General features: G+C 39.3%; 1 protein-coding gene across 1 annotated transcript in view; it reads right to left on the bottom strand.

The window, feature by feature from the left end:
* The window catches only part of SPEF2 (sperm flagellar 2), a gene marked incomplete at both ends in the record, with an annotated part of 167901 nt that overhangs the window by 36351 nt on the left and 110086 nt on the right, over positions 1–21464 (bottom strand). The window contains 4 exons of the mRNA XM_079702960.1: positions 11883–12112; positions 14799–14937; positions 17162–17290; positions 19469–19616. Coding sequence (XP_079559086.1) covers positions 11883–12112; positions 14799–14937; positions 17162–17290; positions 19469–19616 — 646 coding nt within the window. The remainder of the gene's footprint in view (positions 1–11882; positions 12113–14798; positions 14938–17161; positions 17291–19468; positions 19617–21464) is intronic.

Below are 21464 nucleotides of genomic sequence, written 5' to 3' on the forward strand. Positions count from 1 at the left end.
CATTTTCCCCAGTGCCTGGAATACTCCGCCCTTGTTTTGCTTCCTAGAAAGTTCTATCCAAAAGTTTCCCATGGGCTACAGCCTTTGCTGACCCACACAGACAGCAACAACTACTTCCTCCTTGAATGCCTGTAAAAACCACGTAGCTGGATGATCTAGCCTGGCCAGTACAGCCTAGACTTCCTGAATTTGTGCCCTGTCTCTGAGACCAGTCACTGATTCTAAGGGTCTCTAAGAGGAGTTTGAAGGAGGGACCCTTGTCAGTTTTTAGAACAAAGTTATAGGCCTTGAACAACTAAATGCTGTGTCTCTTGAAGAAGGAGTGAGGGTACAGAATTTGCTGGATGGTGTTCTCCCCTGATAGCCTCTCAGCAGAAGCCAAAATAGCTATGAACTGAATCTCTATAGACATTACATAAAGTACTGATGGGTTTACAAGGAAAAGGAGTTCTTATGGTTTAAGTGGGGACTTTGGAACACTGCAAAAATGTTCTAGTTCCAACAGACTCCAAATTGCTTCCTTTGGAGAAAGACTGTCTTCCTGATGTGCTGGCACTTGATGTTTGGGACAAGATGTACCTACCCAGAGCTTACTGCAGTACACAAAATGAGTGTTTTTGTTTTGTATGCTTACAGTCCCCAGGGAGCCACATACCTCATGGTTTAATTCCACCAGGTATTGTGGTTTTTTTCTGAAATTGCTCTAGGGTAATGCTGCAGGTGCCTACTAGGGTATGTGCACTTTCAGGATACCGAGCTCACATTTTGGAAAATAATAAGCATAGCTTGTATCAATATTGTATAATGTTATATATTATATAATAATGTACTATTACTGTAATTATATAATTAAGTGATAATGGCTTATATCACACTTAAATTGCACATTCAATGCACCAGACGCTTTTAAAGCACTTTACATACATTAATTACTCTAATGGTCATAACAATCCCATGAAATACCCCATTCTCCAGATGAGTAAAGTGTGACAAAAAGAGGTTAAATAACTTGCCCAAGGTCATACTACAGTCATTTGACAAGAGGGGGATTTGAAAAGAGCTATCTGACTCCTCTTACTCATGGATGGGTCTTCTTCCTCATCCAGCCATGGGCAAGAAGTGTATTAACGTGGAAATGCTAGTATGGGGGCTGATACATAGGGTCTAGCACCATGCCAATATTGCCTACTGTCATAATTCTGAAAATACTCACTAAATCCCTTCTATGCTGGGACTATGCTCATGGGAATGATTCTTGGGGCAGTCAGTGGAAAGAATGTCTTGGTGATTCAGGCTCTCTCTTACTTAAGCTGCTTCTAAAATTCTAAAGTATAGATCTGTGCTGGGTGGCAAGAAAAATGCTAAGCATGACTAGTTGTTTCATTACATTTTGCATAATCTTGTGTGATTACCACATATAAGGTCATTTTTTTATGGCATATTTGTGACAATCAACAAATGGTATTTTATGTCTAATTACTGCCTTTTCCAAAGGAGATTTAGAATCATAACAAGCGACAGAATTTGACAAGGAAAGGAGTGCTGAATATAAGCACTCCTTATATACTATATTTGACAGTATATGACGCATTTTTAATTTTCCATTGTTTTCAGTAAGGACTACCTTAATGAAGACTTAATTTTCATATGGGTAACCAGTACTCAGTGAAAACTCCTTAAGCTTTACTCCTTTCCATTAATATCTTTTATTTTTTGAATTTTATTTTATTTTTTTATACAGCAGGTTCTTATTAGTTATCTATTTTATACATATTAATGTATATATGTCAATCCCAATCTCTCAGTTCATCAAACCACCCCCACCACCACCATGCTTTCCTCCCTCGGTGTCCATACGTTTGCGCTCTACATCTGTGTCTCTATTTCTGCCTTGCAAAACGATTCATCAGTACCATTTTTATAGATTCCACATATATGCATTAATATACGATATTTGTTTTTCTCTTTCTGCCTTACTTCCCTCTGTATGACAGTCTCTAGGTCCATCCATGTCTCTACAAATGACTCAGTTTTGTTCCCTTTTATGGCTGAGTGATATTCCATTGTGTATATGTACCACATCTTCTTTACCCATTCGTCTGTTGATGGGCATGTAGGTTGCTTCCATGACCTGGTTATTGTAAATAGTGCTGCAATGAACATTGGGTGTATGTGTCTTTTATTTTTTCTTTTTCAGTGTGATGCTATTTACTTCTGTTTTTTTCTTTTTTAAAAAATCTTTATTGGAGTATAATTGCTTTACAATGGTGTGTTAGTTTCTGTTGTATAACAAAGTGAATCAGCTATACATATATATATATATATCCCCATATCTCCTCCCTCTTGCATCTCCCTCCCACCCTCCCTATCCCACCCCTCTAGGTGGACACAAAGCACCAAGCTGATCTCCCTGTGCTATGCGGCTGCTTCCCACTAGCTATCTATTTTACATTTGCTAGTGTATATATGTCCATGCCACTCCCTCACTTCTTCCCAGCTTATCCTACCCCCTCCCCATGTCCTCAAGTCCATTCTCTACATCTGTATCTTTATTCCTGTCCTGCCCCTAGGTTCTTCAGAACCATTTTTTTTTGGGGATTCCATATATATGTGTTAGCATACGATATTTGTTTTTCTCTTTCTGACTTACTTCACCCTGTATGACAGTCTTTAGGTCCATCCAACTCACTACAAATAACTCAATTTTGTCTCTTTTTATGGCTAAGTAATATTCCATTGTATATATGTGCTACATCTTCTTTATCCATTCATCTGTTGATAGACATTTAGGTTGCTTCCATGTCCTGGCTATTGTAAATAGAACTGCAATGAATATTGTGGTACATGACTCTTTTTGAATTATGGTTTTCTCAGGGTATATGCCCAATAGTGGGATTGCTGGGTTGTACGGTAGTTCTATTTTTCGTTTTTTTTTTTTTTTGTGGTACACGGGCCTCTCACTGTTGTGACCTCTCCCGCTGTGGAGCACAGGCTCTGGACGCGCAGGCTCAGTGGCCATGGCTCATGGGCCTAGCTGCTCTGTGGCATGTGGGATCCTCCTGGACAAGAGCATGAACCTGCGTCCCCTGCATCAGCAGGCGGACTCTCAACCACTGCACCACCAGGGAAGTCCCTATTTTTCATTTTTTAAGGAACCTCCATACTGTTCTCCATAGTGGCTGTATCAATTTACATTCCCACCAACAGTGCAAGAGGGTTCCCTTTTCTCCACACCTTCTCCAGCATTTATTGTTTGTAGATTTTTTGATGATGGACATTCTGACCAGTGTAAGGTAATACCTCATTGTAGTTTTGATTTGCATTTCTCCAATGATTAGTGATGTTGAGCATCCTTTCATCTGTATATCTCTTTTGGAGAAATGTCTATATAGGTCTTCTGCCCATTTTTGGATTGGGTTGTTTGTTTTTTGATATTGAGCTGTATGAGCTGCTTGTATATTTTGGAGATTAATCCTTTGTCAGTTGCTTCGTTTGAAAATATTTTCTCCCTTTCTGAGGGTTATCTTTTTGTCTTGGTTATAGTTTCCTTCGCTGTGCAAAAGTTTTTAAGTTTCATTAGATCCCATTGTTTATTTTTGTTTTTATTTCCATTATTCTAGGAGGTGGGTCAAAAAAGATCTTGCCGAGATTTATGTCAAAGAGTGTTCTTCCTATGTTTTCCTCTAAGAGTTTTATAGTGTCCAGTCTTACATTTAGGTCTTTAATCCATTTTGAGTTTATTTTTGTGTATGGTGTTAGGGAGTGTTCTAATTACATTCTTTTATGTGTAGCTGTCCCGTATTCCCAGCACCACTTATTGAAGAGATTATCTTTTCTGCATTGTATAATCTTGTCTCCTTTGTCATAGATTAGTTGACCATAGGTGCGTGGGTTTATCTCTGGGCTTTCTATCCTGTTCCATTGATCTATATTTCTGTTTTTGTGCCAGAACCATATTGTCTTGATTACTGTAGCTTTGTAGTATAGTCTGAAGTCAGGGAGTCTGATTCCTCCAGCTCTGTTTCTTTCCCTCAAGACTGCTTTGGCTATTCGGGGTCTTTTGTGTCTCCATACAAATTTTAAGGTTCTTCATTCTAGTTCTGTAAAAAATGCCATTGGTAATTTGATAGGGATTACATTGATCGGTAGAGTGCTTTGGGTAGTATAGTCATTTTCACAATATTGATTCTTCCAATCCAAGAACATGGTATATCTCTCCCTCTGTTTGAGTCATCTTTGATTTCTTTCATCAGTGTCTTATAGATTTCTGAGTACAGGTCTTTTACCTCCTTAGATAGGTTTATTCCTAGGTATTTTATTCTTTTGGTTGCAATGGTGAATGACATGTTTTCCTTAATTTCTCTTTCTGATCTTTCATTGTTAGTGTATAGGAATTCAAGTGATTTCTGTGCATTAATTTTGTATCCTGCAATTTTACCAAATTGATTGGTTAGCTCTACTAGTTTTCTGGTGGCGTCTCTAGGATTATCTATGTATAGTATCATGTCATCTGCAAACAGTGACGGTTTTACTTCTTCTTTTCCAATTTGTATTCGTTTATTCCTTTTTCTTCTCTGATTGCCATGGCTAGCACTTCCAAAACTATGTTAAATAAGAGTGGTGAGAGTGGGCATCCTTGTCTTGTTCCTGATCTTAGAGGAAATGCTTTTAGTTTTTCACCATTGAGAATGATGTTTGCTCTGGGTTTGTCGTATATGACATTTATTATGAAGTAGGTTCCCTCTATGCCCACTTTCTGGAGAGTTTTTTTTCATAAATGGTGTTGAATTTTGTCAAAAGCTTTTCCTGCATCTATTGAGATGGTCATATGGTTTTTATTCTTCAGTTTGTTACTATGGTGTATCACATGGATTGATTTGCATATATTGAAGAATCCTTGCATCCCTGGGATAAATCCCACTTGATCATTGTGTATGATCCTTTTAATGTGCTGTTGGATTCTGTTTGCTAGTATTTTGTTGAGGATTTTTGCATCTATATTCATCAGTGATATTGGTCTGTAATTTTCTTTTTTTGTAGTTTCTTTGTGTGGTTTTGGTATGAGGGTGATGGTGGCCTTGTAGAATGAGTTTGGGAGTATTCCTTGCTCTGCAATTTTTTGGAAGAGTTTGAGGACGGGTGTTAGCTCTTCTCTAAATGTTTGATAGAATTTACCTGTGAAGTCATCTGGTCCTGGACTTTTGTTTGTTGGAAGATTTTAAGTCACAGTTTCAAGTTCATTACTTGTGATTGGTCTCTTCACATTTTCTATTTCTTCCTGGTTCAGTCTTGGAAGGTTATACCTTTCTAAGAATTTGTTCATTTCTTTCAGGTTGTCATGTTATTGGCATAGAGTTGCTTCTAGTAATCTCTTAGGATGCTTTGTCTTTCTGCAGTGTCTGTTGTAACTTCTTTTTCATTTCTAATTTTATTGATTTGAGTCCTTTCCCTCTTTTTCTTGATAAATCTGGCTAAAGGTTTATAAATTTTGTTTATCTTCTCAAAGAACCAGCCTTTAGTTTTATTGATCTTTGCTATTGTTTTGTTTGTTTCTATTTTATTTATTTCTGCTCTGATCTTTATGATTTCTTTCCTTCTACTAACTTTGGGTTTCGTTTGTTCTTCTTTTTCTAGTTCCTTTAGGTGTAAAGTTAGATTGTTTATTTGAGATTTTTCTTGTTTCTTGAGGTAGGATTGTATTGCTATAAACTTCCCTCTTAGAACTGTTTTCGCTGCATCCCATAGGTTTTGGATCATCGTGTTTTCATTGTCGTTTGTCTCTATGTACTTTTTGATTTCCTCTTTGATTTCTTCAGTGATCTCTTGATTATTTAGTAGTGTATTGTTTACCCTCCATATGTTTGTGTTTTTTACATTTTTTCCCTGTAATTTATTTCTAATATCATAGTGCTGTGGTCAGAAAAGATGCTTGATATGATTTTAATTTTCTTAAATTTACTGAGGCTTCATTTATGACTCAAGATGTGATCTATCCTAGAGAATGTTCCATGTGCACTTGAGAAGAAAGTGTAATCTGCTGTTTTTGGATGGAATGTCCTATAAATATCAATTAAATCTATCTGGTCTATTTTGTCATTTAAAGCTTTTGTTTCCTTTTTAATTTTCTGTCTGGATGATCTGTCCATTGGTGTAAGTGAGATGTTAATGTCCCCCACTATTATTGTGTTACTCTCGATTTCCTCTTTTATAGCTGTTGGCATTTGCCTTATGTATTGAGGTGCTCCTATGTTGGGTGCATATATATTTATAATTGTTATATCTTCTTCTTGGATTGATCCCTTGATCATTATGTAGTGTCCTTCCTTGTCTCTTGTAATGTTCTTTATTTTAAAGTCTATTTTATCTGATATGAGTATTGCTACTCTAGCTTTCTTTTGATTTCCACTTTCATGGAATATTCCATTCCCTCACTTTCAGTCAGTATGTGTCCCTAGGTCTGAAGTGGGTCTCTTGGAGACAGCCTATATATTGGTCTTGTCTTTGTATCCATTCAGAGAGCCTGTGTCTTTTGGTTGGAGCATTTAATCCATTCACATTTAAGGTAATTATCGATATGTATGTTCCTATTACCATTTTCTTAATTGTTACGGGTTTGTTTTTGTGGGTCCCTTTCTTCTCTTGTGTTTCCCACTTAGAGAAGTTCCTTTAGCATTTGTTGTACAGCTGGTTTGGTGGTGCTGAATTCTTTTAGCTTTTGCTTGCCTGTAAAGGTTTTGATTTCTCCATCGAATGTGAATGATATCCTTGTTGGGTAGAGTAATCTTGGTTGTAGGTTCTTTCCTTTCATCACTTTAAATATATCGTGCCACTCCCTCTGTCTTGTAGAGTTTCTGCTGAGAAATCAGCTGTTAATCTTATGGGAGTTCCCTTGTATGTTATTTGTCATTTTTCCCTTGTTGCTTTCAATAATTTTTCTTTGTCTTTAATTTTTCTCAATTTGATTACTATGTGTCTCGGCGTGTTTCTCCTTGGGTTTGTCCTGCCTGGGACGCTCTGTGCTTCCTGGACTTGGGTGGCTATTTCCTTTCCCATGTTAGGGAAGTTTTCAACTATAATCTCTTCAAATATTTTCTCAGGTCCTTTCTCTCCCTCTTCTCCTTCTGGGACCCCTATAATGTGAATGTTGGTGAGTTTAATGTTGTCCCAGAAGTCTCTTAGGCTGTCTCCATTTCTTTTCATTCTTTTTTCTTTATTCTCTTCCAAAGCAGTGAAGTCCTCAATTCTGTCTTCCAGGTCACTCATCTGTTCTTCTGCCTTGGTTATTCTACTATTGATTCCTTCTAGTGTATTTTTCATTTTAGTTATTCTATTGTTTATATTTGTTTGTTCTTTAATTCTTCTAGCTGTTTGTTCTTTAATTCTAGGTCTAGTTCTTTGTTAAACATTTCTTGCATCTTCTCAATCTTTGTCTCCATTCTTTTTCCAAGGTCCTGGATCATCTTCACTATCATTATCCTGAATTCTTTTTATGGAAGTTTGCCTATCTCCACTTCATTTAGTTGTTTTTCTTGGGTTTTATCTTATTCCTTCATCTGGTACATAATCCTCTGCCTTTTCATTTTGTCTCTCTTTCTGTGACTGTGGTTTTTGTTCCACAGGCTGCGGGACTGTAGTTCTTGTTGCTTCTGCTGCCTGCCCTCTTGTGGATGAGGCTATCTAAGAGGCTTGTGCACGTTTCCTGATAGGAGGGACTGGTGGTGGGTAGAGCTGGGTGTTGCTCTGGTGGGCAGAGTTCAGTAAAACTTTAACCCACTTGTCTGCTGATGGGTGGGGCTGAGTTCCCTCCCTGTTGGTTGTTTGGCCTGCGGTAACCCAGCACTGGAGGCTACAAGATATTTGGTGGGGTAATGGTGGACTCTGGGAGGGCTCACGCCAAGGAGTACTTCCTAGGACCTCTGCTGCCAGTGTCCTTGTCCCCGTGGTGAGCCACAGCCATCCCCCACCTCTGCAGGACACCCACCAAAACTAGCAGGTAGGTCTGGTTCAGTCTTCTATGGGTTCACTGCTCCTTCCCCCTGGTTCCTGATGTGCACATTAGTTTGTGTGTCTCCTCCAAGAGTGGAGTCTCTGTTTCCCCCAGTCCTGTCGAAGTCCTGCAATCAAATCCCGCTAGCCTTCAAAGTCTGATTCTCTGGGAATTCCTCCTCCTGCTGCCAGACCCCCCGGTTGGGAAGCCTGATGTGAGGCTCAGAACATTCACTCCAGTGGGTGGACTTCTGTGGTATAATTGTTCTCCAGTTTGTGAGTCACCCACCCAGCAGTTATGGGATTTTAGTTTATTGTGATTGTGCCCCTCCTAACATCTCACTGCAGCTTCTTCTTTGTCTTTGGATGTGGGGTATCTTTTTTGGTGAGTTCCAGTGTCTTCCTGTCAATGATTGTTTAGCAGTTAGTTGTGATTCTGGTGCTCTCACAAGATGGAGTGAGTGCATGTCCACCTACTCTACCATCTTGAACCAATCTTCTCCATTAATATCTTGATAGTAGTTACTCACAAGTATGTATTCAGTCACTTGTTTTAATTAAAGATTATTCATTTCTCTGAATAATTTTGTTTATGTAGCATAATTAAAGGGAACAAAATATAACTTAATCACATTGATACTCCTTGTAAATTTGCTAAAAATAATCTTACTTTGGGTTTAGTATCATAATGATTGTTATATGCAAATATGTATGTTGTTTCCTAGAAAAAAATCCATCTATTCACCATATTTTAATATATTTTAGTGAGCTTGAAGTTTGCATCTTAAATATCATAGTTTAAATTGAAACATGTGAAACAGTGTAAGAAAATGCTCACATTTCTTGGCTTAGAAATAACAGCAATTTTCAAGTTCAAGCAGGAAGTTCGATAGGATTCCACATTTAGAAATGTACTACTTGCAGCCAGTTGCTCTATACTTTCAAAATTATTATTACTTCAACTAAGATCGTCTTTTGAAATTGTAGATTTCTAGGGTAAATACCATGGGATATATCGTAAAAGATTGTTTTCTAATTCTTGGAAGGAATATGACAAACACTTCATGTAAAAGATGTATTGGTGTGTATCCATTAACAAGAATGAAGAAGAAAGACTCAAGTCAGAGGATGTTTTTGGGGCCAGGGGAACTGGGAGAAGGAGTGAGTGGTAATCTTTGGACTCCCTCAGGGAGGGGTAACATTAACATTTGCTGCCTGACTTCTAAGATGTCATCAGAGAACCTCTAATTCTGTGACTCTGGGATCCAGAAAATGGAATGATTATTACTTTGCCTTCCCTCTATACATTAGAAAAATGATGACAGCGAATATTATTTCTATTGATAGATCCCCTGATACTGTGCTAAGTATTTTACATGTATTTTAAAAGTGCCATATGCAATATATATATTTTCAAATAGTATAACTGAACCAATAACAAAGAAAAGGGTTTAAACTCTTTGCTTATAGACCGTAACTCATTTTGTACTATCAAGATCCCCAAATCCCACAGTATTATATAGCTTTGTCAATTCTATGTTAATTACAACAATTATTCTTAAATCTGGATAATTCTCTAGCTTGGGTGGTTGGAGGCGGTTCCCCAGACAGAGCTGACCTCTGCATCTGTTTTCCTGCAGTTCATGCAACTGGGGAGGGAGAAGCAGAGAGGTCCCTGACCCTTCCTCAAACATCCATACTCAATCCACAAGCCTACACATTTTCTGGAGGCTGTTCCCCCAACTTTAAATATCTTCTGTATCCTTGACATCCAGTCACTCTTTACTTCTTTCAATTCCTCCCTCCGAGGTGTTTTTCCACACAATTTTCCTGACCAACCTCATTGCACACTGATTTGCCTTTGCTTTGCATTCTTGAGCACTTTTATCAAGTTCAGATTCTGTTCCAGAGGAACACCTAGATAGAAGTTTATACTTTCTTCTTCTTTGCTTGCCTTTTCAAATTACACTCTAGGTCCCTAGGGCAAGTGGTTTTCCTTTTACACCTACTTTAAAAAAAATATATATATATATATACATAATTATCACCCTTCTCCTTTACCTCCCTTTTTTTCTCTCTTCCTTCCTCTTCCTACCATACTTTGAAAGCCGTTGTATGCTACCAAACTCTGAAAATAGATAAATGTATCAGTTGACATCTTTTAGTCTCAACAGTTTCTAGAGTCACTCAACAGTTTCTAGAGTCAATCTTCTAAGACATACGTATGTCAAGTTATAGCTGATATTTGTAATTTATGTTTAAACTTTTAGTTGAAGTGCAAACTCTGATTTTGAGGTTGGATCCAAGAATGTATTACGATTATCACCATGAATACTAAGGTCCTTTCTGAAAGGGATTATGAGTGGTTGATAATTTTCCACCTACTCAAATGCTCACCAAAACTTTTAATTTTGACCAGCTTCTAGTCACCCTCGTTTAGGATTAAAACAAATTATACTTCATATACTTCTTCTTATTTTATATGTAAACAATATGGATAAAATGAAGAGCAAAAGCAACTTTGAAGAAGGAAATACATAATAAAAAGATACTGTAAGCCCACACAAAGGGAAAGAGGATGGAATCTACCTGACTGAAAGACTGAAGGGATTTCATGAGCTGGCTTTATACAACTGAGATTTTTTCCTGTACCAGCTGATGGCCATATTTTTTTTGACCTGCTGCTTCCTGCCTAAATGCTGCCAACCTGAGTTGGTGTTCATCCACTGCTGTAGTGTGTGCCTTTACATCTTGGAGGTGTAGACCCACTCAAGCTGATTAGATGAGGTGACACTTGCTAGGGTAGGGGTCTACCCAGGGAAATGGTTACACCTGTTTCACCCACTGGGCTTAGAAAGGAAGTCTTCAGACTTAAAGTAAAGTAATACTCTTTTGACTAATGAGATCTAATGTGGTTTTCTGGGAATACTGAACTTTAAAAAAATAAGTGAAGTATAACCATTATGAAAGTGAAATTGTGTTAGTACTAGACAAATGTCAGTTGACTATTCTCTAGGGAAAAGTAATGATTTTTCCAGTAAGTAGGAGATGTTACAAGATAAACCTCTTTATGAGAGGCAACTTAGTTTAGTGAGAAGGGGCAAAACCTTTGAACCTGAAGAGTCCTGATTGATATGTGACCATAGGCAAGTTCTCAACTGCTTGTGACTCAGTATCCTGACCTATGAAGTGGAGATGATAATCCTACATGTTCTGTCAGAATTACTTGTGCTATAACTGATGGAATTCATTGATGAATATCTATAAGTAGAAAGATCCCAAATTTAAAAAAAAAGCCTGTGTAGATGCTACAGAGCCATAATAATAAAATGTTAAAGGAAATCAAGAATTTGTGTGCATAAAATAACATGTACACTTACATGTGAACAGATTAATTAATTAATCAATCAAGCAAATATGTGTTGACAAAGGTTCTGCTCTTGGTCTATGAAACATTGAGGGAAAAGGCAAACATAAAAGGGAAATTTTCTACTCCCTGGTCTCCCTTCCCAGACTAGTGGGGGAGACAGAAACACAAACTCAGAATCCCAGTACAAAACTTAAACTAGAAGTATGCACAAAGACGGTCTCTCAACTGCCAGACAGAGTAATACTCAAATTTACCCACCTGCCAGCCGGGGGGTGGGGGGAGGGCAGGAGAGGAGAAGTATCAGGGATGAGGGTCACCACACTGCCAATATATTAGCCACTGTTTTGCTCTGTTTAATTCAGATCTATGTTGTATGAAGCAAATATAAGATAAATTAGAATGAAACAAAGGCTTGTTTTAGTGCCACACAATCCCAGAGGGCTGTTTTACTTGTGGACAGGTGATGGCCATCCTGGTTAATCTTAACCTTATTTTGTGCTCTTTTCATAATAATTACTTTTCCTACCTTTGGGTGCTATCTCTAAGAACTGATCCCGAAGTTTGCCAAGCCGTTCGATGGTTAGGGTGCCATTTTCTTCCCTTTCTACAGGTGGAGGGCGTATCGGAGGAGACAGGTCTGGAAAGACTTTTATATCGCCGTTAATGCAGAAGTCTTCTTGGTCTAAATAAAGTGCATTCTGGATTCTGGTTGAAGTTTCAATGTGATAGCGAGCTACCTCAGTTAATTTTTCCACACTGAAAGTGGAAAAATGAATAGGGTTATCCCCATTAAAAATACTCTCAGATTAATAGTGTTTGCTTATTAGATATACACACAGAGTTAACACATTAGAAAATTTAGAAAATTTGGCTAAGCTAGAAAATTCAATCCGCATGATTAAAAAATTCTAATTTCTCCTCAAAGCCGTTTGTAAAAAAGCAGGGTCTAAATAAATAAATGTAGATTAGAAATAAAATACATGCTCGTTCAGGGCTAAGAGTTACACATTTTATACAAAGCTGAGCAAAAAGAGACTCTACTAAAATGGATTTATTAGTATTAGAACATATTTTACTATATAAACGATTATGTCAATAGATATATTCATTTTAAGTATGAACAAGAATAAGGTTATATGACAGAAAAGCCTGTAAAATATGACTGTTAGAATAACATATTTATTTGGAATTGGGACAAATTGTATGTAAAGTGAATCAAATTTGATAATGGATGTCTAGAAAAGTGGCTTTCCTCTAACTTTATAACAAGGAGTTTGATATTATTGAAGACACATTTAACAGAGTGGACTCTGACGAGATAACCCATTGAAATTGCTTTGCTATCTTCACAGAGAATAACAATTCCCAGCTAAATCATGTGGTATAAGCAGCAGTAGTTGTGGTGCAACCTTGTGGTGCAGTGGGAAGAGCCCTGGAAGCTGAGCTCTCATTGCAGACCCCTCTCCAGCAATGGGTCCTTGGGAAGTGACTCAAGCTCTCTGATTTCCTCATCTTTGCAATGGAGCCAAAAACACACAACTCCATACCTTATGGTTATTCCTATGAAATCACATAGGGCATAGATTTAGGCTGTACTGGGGATTATAGTTATGGCCTTAATTAAAGGTCACTTTAAAGGTCAGAGAAATTTTATACATAAGTACAATATCACTGTATTGCAGAAAGAATCTTATTTATGTCTTGCAATAAAGATTGAACATGGCAGAAAAATGCATATTTAATCTGCTTTTATATAACTCTGGAACACCGTATATTTGTATACTGAAAATTAAAAAAATATATAGTCACTTTCTTTCAAAAGACAATCTGGAATTTAATTCCAGCATACTGTATTTGTGAGTGTCCCTATAGTCTGTATTATCCAGGTACTTTTTGTTTGATGGTGTTTATGTGCTGGAAGTAAAGGAAAAGGGCACTGGATAGCTACAGAGCTTGTAGCCCTGAGTGAGGAGGCACTCCAAATGTAGACACCCAGCCAGAACCAGCACAGCGAAATAAGTGTGCCATCTAGTGGAAGGTTACCAAGAGTAACCTTCTCAGAAAGGGCGGGCGGGCGGGGGCTAGGGAAATCCTATGAAAATGGAGAGTGGGATTTGAAGTTCAAAGGGATCTGCTAGGTCGCACTCTTCCTTTTTCTTCTTATCACTGGAGAATTTTTGCAAGAACCAAAAGAGAAAGCATAGCTTGACAGTCCTAGGTTTTAATTTCTTGTGGCCATATTCAGAGGTCAGATATATATATATCTGACCTCACACACATGCACAAAATAAATCTGAGAAATATGAGTTCATCTGATAAAAAAAATAAACTTGGCCACGTGCCTCTTGATGTGGCCCCAAGGATGGGTGCTGTGAACCCTAAGAATGAAGAAGATATGCTTTCATTTGTAGGCAACAGGCAGAGGACAGAACTGAACATCACTGCTTCACAATGCTGATGAGTAACTGACAAATTATTTTAAGCACTACTGCAGTGAGGTTACCAGGCCGAGGGGTGTGTGTGTGTGTGTTTTACTATACAGCAACAGATACAAACAACTAGGCTGAGAATTTTACAACGGTACTTTCATTTTGAGACAAGGACTGGAGAAAACAAACTCTAACAACTGTCTTCTAGCTGGCCGATGTTGCTTCTGAGAATACTTGCTATTTGTATACTATGTATGCCACAACTTCCAAATTTTCAGTAAATGTTTACTGCAAACTGTAGTGTATCACAGAATCTAGATCTAGTAGAAACCTTTAAAATAGTCTGGTTGGAGTGTTTTCTTTTATAGATGAGGCCGATGGGGCCCGAAGTGATTAGGCATGCTGTAATATGTGGACAAGGAGAGATTCTCCATCTCCTGGACCATCAGGTTTCCTGACTCTCCATTGAGGGCTGTTTCCGCCCTGCTGAGCTGCCTCTTTATGCCTTTCAGGGGAGAATTAAGAGGATGAGACTTGCTGTCCCTCACTAGCAATGAGGATCTGGAAAGCCTTTGGAACCCAATAGAAAAGTAGAACTGGCTGTCACAAGGGAATCGGCCTAACGGGTAAAACATTCCTGTGAATGACTTCATCTCGCATTCATTGGCCCTGACTAATAAGAAGTCTGGCATTAGAAAGATATGAAACATTATACTACTTCTAAAAAATATTTTTAAATTGCTTATAGTTTTACCTTGTAAACTAAGGTCCTCACTGAGCAGTGTGAAAACCAAATTCATAAATAATGTGCAATAGCGTCCTTTGATACATGACTTACTATCGTTAAAAAGAGGCAACACAAATGCATATGTGATTTCCTAAAAGGTCAAGATTTCTATTTGTAAATGCAATTCAAGTTTGTAAACACCTTAAAAATCTTTGTCAAGTTTGGTCTTTAGGAATTAACAAAGTAAATATTTTAAAATATTTTAAAAAGTCACGCAGTACTTTACCTGGCCATTTCATTCAAGTACCTCTCACCAAGCCACTTTTCCATGAGTTTATATACATCAACGGCCTTTGTTACTAACTCTTCCAGGAAAGCCAATGCTTTTACCTTGATCAGTTCAAGTCTGAACTGTGTAGCTACCTCTATTTAAAAAGAGAAAGAAACATTTTTTACACGTTTTATATGTCATACATTTTCTGATTAGCCAAATTCAATTTTAAACAAATTACGCTTTAGTCTGTGAAACTTTAGGCATACGCTTGATATACCAGTATGGATAACTATACCCTATCCATCTCAGAAACAAAACAATGCGTGGTTAGAATCATTTGACAGTTTATTTAAACCAAAACTATAATTCATCTTTACACGTAATTGCACTTTATTGCAACATACCCTTTGATAAATTGGAATGGGAAAACACAAATAGATAATTTCTGAATTTCAAAAAGGGGGAGGGTACTAAGTCTCTGGATCTCCCGTCTTAGAACCTTGGGAAGGCGACGCTATCATCCTTCTCAGCACAGGTGACAGGAGGGTGAAGCCCATGGTCCCAGCGCCCACTGATGTTCTGGGCACACAATGAGGTCTGTGGATTTTCCTCTAAAATATCTGTCCAATCTTTCTTCCTTGCTTTTTCTATCACCACGTTTGGGCACTGCTTTATGTCTCACCTCAACTACAGCAACCGCCTCCGTCCTGCTTTCCCCAAGTCCCTTTCCCTACCTCAAATCCAAATCCACTTCCATCCGCCCCAGAGTAACCCAGCTCACCTGCGCACGTGCTCACAGGTGCTTTCTGCTCAGAATTCTTCACTAGCTCCCAGTCACCATAAGGGAAATGTAACTTTCTGGGCAGGGCTTATGCGACCCTCCACCTCCCTGATCACTCCTTCCCAGAATGTGCCTCAGACTCCACAGCTACTTCCCACTAGTCACCTAGCTCTCCTCCCCCATCCCTGCCCCCGCTGTCCCCTGTGCACATTTCCCACATTCTTCCAGTTCTTCTCAAGCATGAATTCATCTGCTCGGAAGTCTTTCTTGACTCCCGCCATGTTTCCTTTGTCCTGTCCACCTAATTCCAATATCACAACATATTATAAGTGATTGTTTGCATTTCTCTTCCTCTAGATTGGGTTTTTTTTTGTTTGTTGTTTTGTGTTTGTATATATATGCGTATATTTCTTTCAACTACTACAGGACCTGGCACATAGTAGAAACTCAGTGAACATTTACTATATAAATGAGTGAATTTAGCTACACTAGGGACCACGTATGGAATGAACTGAAGGATGAAGCATACTTAGCTACTGATAGCAGATGTGGGGACGGGCAACAGGACAAGCATCATGTGTCCTGACTTCCTGTGTTCAACATCCTTCAGATTTTACTCTTGGAATTATGAAAGCAGGTGGTAGGAGGACGGAGAGAGGGAGAAAAGGAGAGAAGCAAGGGATGGAAAGCATCTTTAGTAGTTAATTGTTTGAGTAGTTAATGGGTCCCAGCTTACCCAATGCTGTATTTTTATGGTTTTGACATCTAGTTTATTGACCATGGTTTCTTTCCAATAAGGATACTTTGGCTCAATTTCTTGATCTTTTCAAATTCCATTTTGAATTTATTATAAGACAACTGGAAGAGCCAGAAGGAGACTATGTCTTGTAAAATTGTTGCTCTCTTTAGAGAAGGAGGCCCTTGAACATTATCGATCCATGGCTGGCTCTTCTGTGGCCCCTGCTCCCAAGAACTCACTTTTAGGACCCGTTAGCCTTTAGGCAGGGTTTACTTTCCTAATGAGGCCTAAATTCTATTTTTTTTTACATCTTTATTGGAGTATAATTGCTTTACAATGGTGTGTTAGTTTCTGCTTTATAACAAAGTGAATCAGTTATACATATACCTATGTCCCCATATCTCTTCCCTCTTGCGTCTCCCTCCCTCCCACCCTCCCTATCCCACCCCTCTAGGTGGTCACAAACCACCTAGCTGATCTCCCTGTGCTATGCGGCTGCTTCCCACTATTCTTATTATAATATAGAAGCATCTCCTTAAGTAGCCCCAAGCTTTCTTTCAGCCTGTAAAATCACACCAAGTCTAAAATACTGCTTTTGTTTCTTTTCTTTGAGATTTTAATTACTGCTGGTGCTCTCCTAACCTCTTCTCAAATTCCCTTTTTGAGATCTCAGCAGACAGTCATACGACAGTCAGATCTAGTCTTCATACAGTCACGTGAAAACAGCCAACTGAATGTTGTACCTTTCAGGTTAGTTTGCTTTGTGTCCTCATAGAAAAAAGCCAGCCAGGGGCTGTTTGCTTATTGGTCTGTTTTCTACTTAAAAGTATCATCTTAGTTCTTTCCAATTGCTACCTTCAAATTGCAGGGCAGCAAGATGCTCTTCCTTTATTCTGAGCCTCAGTTTGTTTTTTATTTCCATTTCTTCAGCCTCCTCTGCTGTTACTATTACAGGAGTGGTTTCTGCCATAGGCGGGAATTTACCTGAAAGGGCAATGAAACGTGCTGAGTTACCTGCCAACATACAAGTGGACACGAAGGGACTTGGATAAAATGAGTACAAAGTGGAGTGTGTAGGGCAATACACGTCTGGTGATTTGGAAAGGAGAGACCCCGGTCTGGACAGTGTGAGTGATGAAATATTGATAATCTTCCCTTGAGAATTCCCCATGGGGTGTCTGGCTGGACACATATAATAATACCCCATTCATCTAGCATCATGGAAAAATGAGGTGTGTGGCTCCTGCAGACAGGGTTACAGACACCAAAGAGGATGCAATTTAGTGTTTGGGGACAGAAATTAGCAAACCCCAACATAGCGTTGGCCACCTGGAGAAGTACCACTTCACAAGGGATACTTGTATTGGCCAAGTGTTTCCCAGGTCCTCAGCAAGAGAAGATCAGAGAATAACCTCAAGCAGATACGGTGGAAATGTAGCTGATGGTGAAGAATTCGTAATCTACTTCATTGCCTTTTAACTAGTGCTTAAATACAAGTACTTTAATGATTACACACGAGAATTAGAAAATAATAATTTGTCAGTGTTTGGGCTTCCCTGGTGGCGCAGCGGTTAAGAATCCACCTGCTAATGCAGGGGATACGAGTTTGAGCCCTGGTCTGGGAAGATGCCGTGGAGCAACTAAGCCCGAGCGCCACAACTACTGAGCCTGCGCTCTAGAGCCCGCGAGCCACAACTACCGAAGCCTGCACGCCTAGAGCCCATGCTCCGCAACAAGAGAAACCACTGCAATGAGGATCCCATGCACCGCAATGAAAAGTAGCCCCTGCTCACCACAACTAGAGAAAAGCCCGTGCGCAGCAACAAAAGACCCAAAGCAGCCAAAAAATAAAATAAATTAAAAACAAAAAAAAGAATTTGTCAGTGTTTGAGAATTTGCCCATAAGAAATGACAGTAAGATTCTAGCTGCAGGCCCAGCTTGTACTATTCTACTTAGTTCAATAAATCTTTCTTGAAGGTCTGATCTCAAGGGGTTCAAATTTTGGGAAGAAGACAAGTGTAAACAAAAATTATAATAAGATGTGTTAACTTCAGTAGTGAACATAAGTATAAATTACAGATGCAAGAGCCCTTAATCTCTCTGGGGTTCTGTTTTAACATCTGTAAAATTAAGAGATTGGACCCAACCAATTATTCCATTATAGTAAATGGAAGCATTTCCTTCAATGCTGCTTATTTCCTTTATGTTCCCCATCTGAAATGGACCAAGGTCACCTGTTCTTTACTGTGGGGCTACCCTTTCCTTGGCTTCAGGGGTCACCAACTCCCCCAACCCCCATCCTGAGGGCTTTGTCTTAACTCCTACTCTAGCTGCTTGGATGGACTCCATCTGGAAAGCATTTTCTACCCCTCAGAGGGAGTGAGATAACTGCACTCTCCAGGGACCTCTACCTCCCCCATAAAGAACAATGATCACTCACATGTCTGTCTCTGCCATTAGACTACAGTCCTATCAGGGCAGGGACCACGTTTCTGTTTTTTTTAAGTTTACCACTGTGTCCTTAGTACCCATCCTCATCATGTTCTGCCTGGCAGGGGCCTAACAACACATCAGGAGCAACTGATGAGTGGAAGGACTTTTGCTCCTGTGCTTCCCTCTCTTCCTCTCTTGCCTCAAGTCACTGCAAAAATGTACAAGTGGAAACATTCAGAGGGGAGGGTAATGTTTGTGGTAGAGCCCACCCTTTCCCCTTTTCATTCCATCCTGCATCGGAGGCTGAGTTTTAGGTAGGAGGCCTCCAGGAGAGAAGGACTTGTTTGAATGAAACCCGAAACCTGAATTAAACCTGAAACTTACATACTCAGAATTAGCTTTTAACCCTTTCTTGATTAAGGCAGCCAGTGTCAGCCCCCTTGCACACACTTTTTCAGATTACATAGTGTCATCTTGGAGTTCTTTTCACATGTTCAAAACTGTCTTTGAGATTGATTTCACCCTGGATACACTTGGCTATTCGGGTAAATGCTGGCATGGAGAATGTTTGCCAGCTAACACTCCGGCTCACAGGAGACTGGGTCTCGAAGTAAAACCTAATGAACAGCATTCTAGTAGCTCAGAGGCTCATGTGCCTGGTTAAGTGCTTGTTCTCCACCAAGGAGAGGTTAAGCATCCAGGGTTCTGGATGCTAAAGCCATGAATACCTTTTCCTTTCTTGTCCTCTTTTTTTTTCTTGGGCGGCTCCTTTTTCACTTTTTTATTTGCAGCTACCTGAGGAGGTTTTTCTTTTGCGTCTGCTGTCTGGTTTTCTTTTTCTTCTTCCATGAGTCTCTGATGAATTTCAGCAGCCACCTGGTTGTATAAGAGCAACATTTCAGTTAATACAACATTTATGAAAGACGATAGCTATTTGGATTTAGCCGTCACCCAATTCCATTGAAACCTCATTCTACAGCAAACATGCCATGTACTCAATCTTTACAGAAGATTTAAAAGATTCTACTTAAATGGAAACCTGTCCCTGTCCCAAGATGTAGCTTCCCTGAGGCCACCTGTGTGGAGGCCACTCACTTTCTCAAGCCCTGCCTGCCATTCGTCTTTAGTTACACAAACATTTCTTTCTTTTTAATCTCAGACCCTATGGATTTAACACCCACTATTCTTCCAAGTGCCTCTTATTTCTTGGTCTTCAACCTGGGGCATTCCTCTATATCATTGTTTCTCAGGGTTTTTTTCATTATTGATAGTTTTTAAGTCAGTTTCTCCTAACCACATTCCCCTTCCTGATATTTTAATACTGCAGAAGGGTATCTGCCTATGTATTTTATGTGTGTCTGTGCTTCATACATAAAATTGGTGAGAATTTTTCATGTCCTCCAACCAAGTTTTTGGGGCACATGTCCTGTATTAATTGGGCTCATGGACACTTGAATCCTGGGCTTCCATTCTATTCTAACACTAGACATCACCCCAGCAAGGTGCAGTGTTCTTGAGGATGACCTGTCCCAAAAGCTAACTGCATCGCTGCTTCTTAACTTCCTCTACTTGGGGGAAATTTCAACTTCTCTTCATATCAGCACCCTCCTTTCACTCTCATAGATTTCCTGGTATGAGAGAGTAGTTGTGTGGTCACAATAGCTGATGAAGGGCAGAGAGGGAGGTGTGCGAAGTGCTGCTGGGATCCCTCCATCTTGCCTATGAGGCTGGCTCTGCTCTGAAGGCAGCAGGAAAACCTTGTCTTGGGGCTTGTACAGCTGGGGCTGTGCCTGCAGTTAGAAAGACTGGACCTTTTGAACCATGTTTTTCTCTGGATATATGCCCAGGAATAAGATTGAATTTGAAAAAGAATAAATACATGTATATGTATAACTGAATCACTTTGCTGTACACCTGAAACTAACACAACATTGTTAATGAACCATGCTCCAATACAAAATAAAAATTAAAAAAATAAAAAAGAGTAAGACTGGACCTGCTAAAATAAGTTCACCTGCCCCTGGTGAGGTGAAGGGCGTTTATGGCTGTAAATCTGAGAAATGAGAGCTGAGACGAGACTCCCAAAATGAAGAACGAAAACCCGCACACACCATGGGGGCAGTAGCAACATATGGTTGAAAACTTAAAAATCTCAATAAGGCAACTGGTGAGGAAATGGAGGTCCATGGGAGTTTATTTATTTATTACAGTGCTTACTATGTCCAAGCCTGATGTTATTTCTGGGGAGAATTGGGTGAGGGGCCCAGAGGAGATACAGGAGGTTGGATAGAGGTGACTAGAAAGACGAAAAAGGCACAATCTAATCTGTACTCTCAAAGAAGCTTGCAGTCCTGCTGGTGCGATAGACCAGCCAATTCCTGTCCTCTCCAGATTCCCACCACACTTCATACCCATGGCACAGCATATCACTCTCCCCAACTGTTCTACAAGTGTTAAATCTTGTCCCCAATCTCCAAATGAAATGAGCGCTCCGGAGGGCTGAGCCAGCCCTGCTTCTTGGTTTTCTCCATAGCTTTTATCATCTGTGCTATGCTCATAGAAGATACCCAGGAAATGTTTATTGATTGATGGAATTTCTTTTAAAATAATCATATGCTACAGAATACAACCACAGCTTCTTCAGTATTAACAGAACTTGGAGGGATGCAGAAATGTTTCAGAGAGCAAGGCAGGTTTTTTTGTGGGTGTGTATGCATTTTTTTA

The sequence above is a fragment of the Hyperoodon ampullatus genome (assembly GCF_949752795.1).
Source record: "Hyperoodon ampullatus genome assembly, chromosome: 4".
Taxonomy (NCBI): Eukaryota; Metazoa; Chordata; class Mammalia; order Artiodactyla; family Ziphiidae; genus Hyperoodon; species Hyperoodon ampullatus.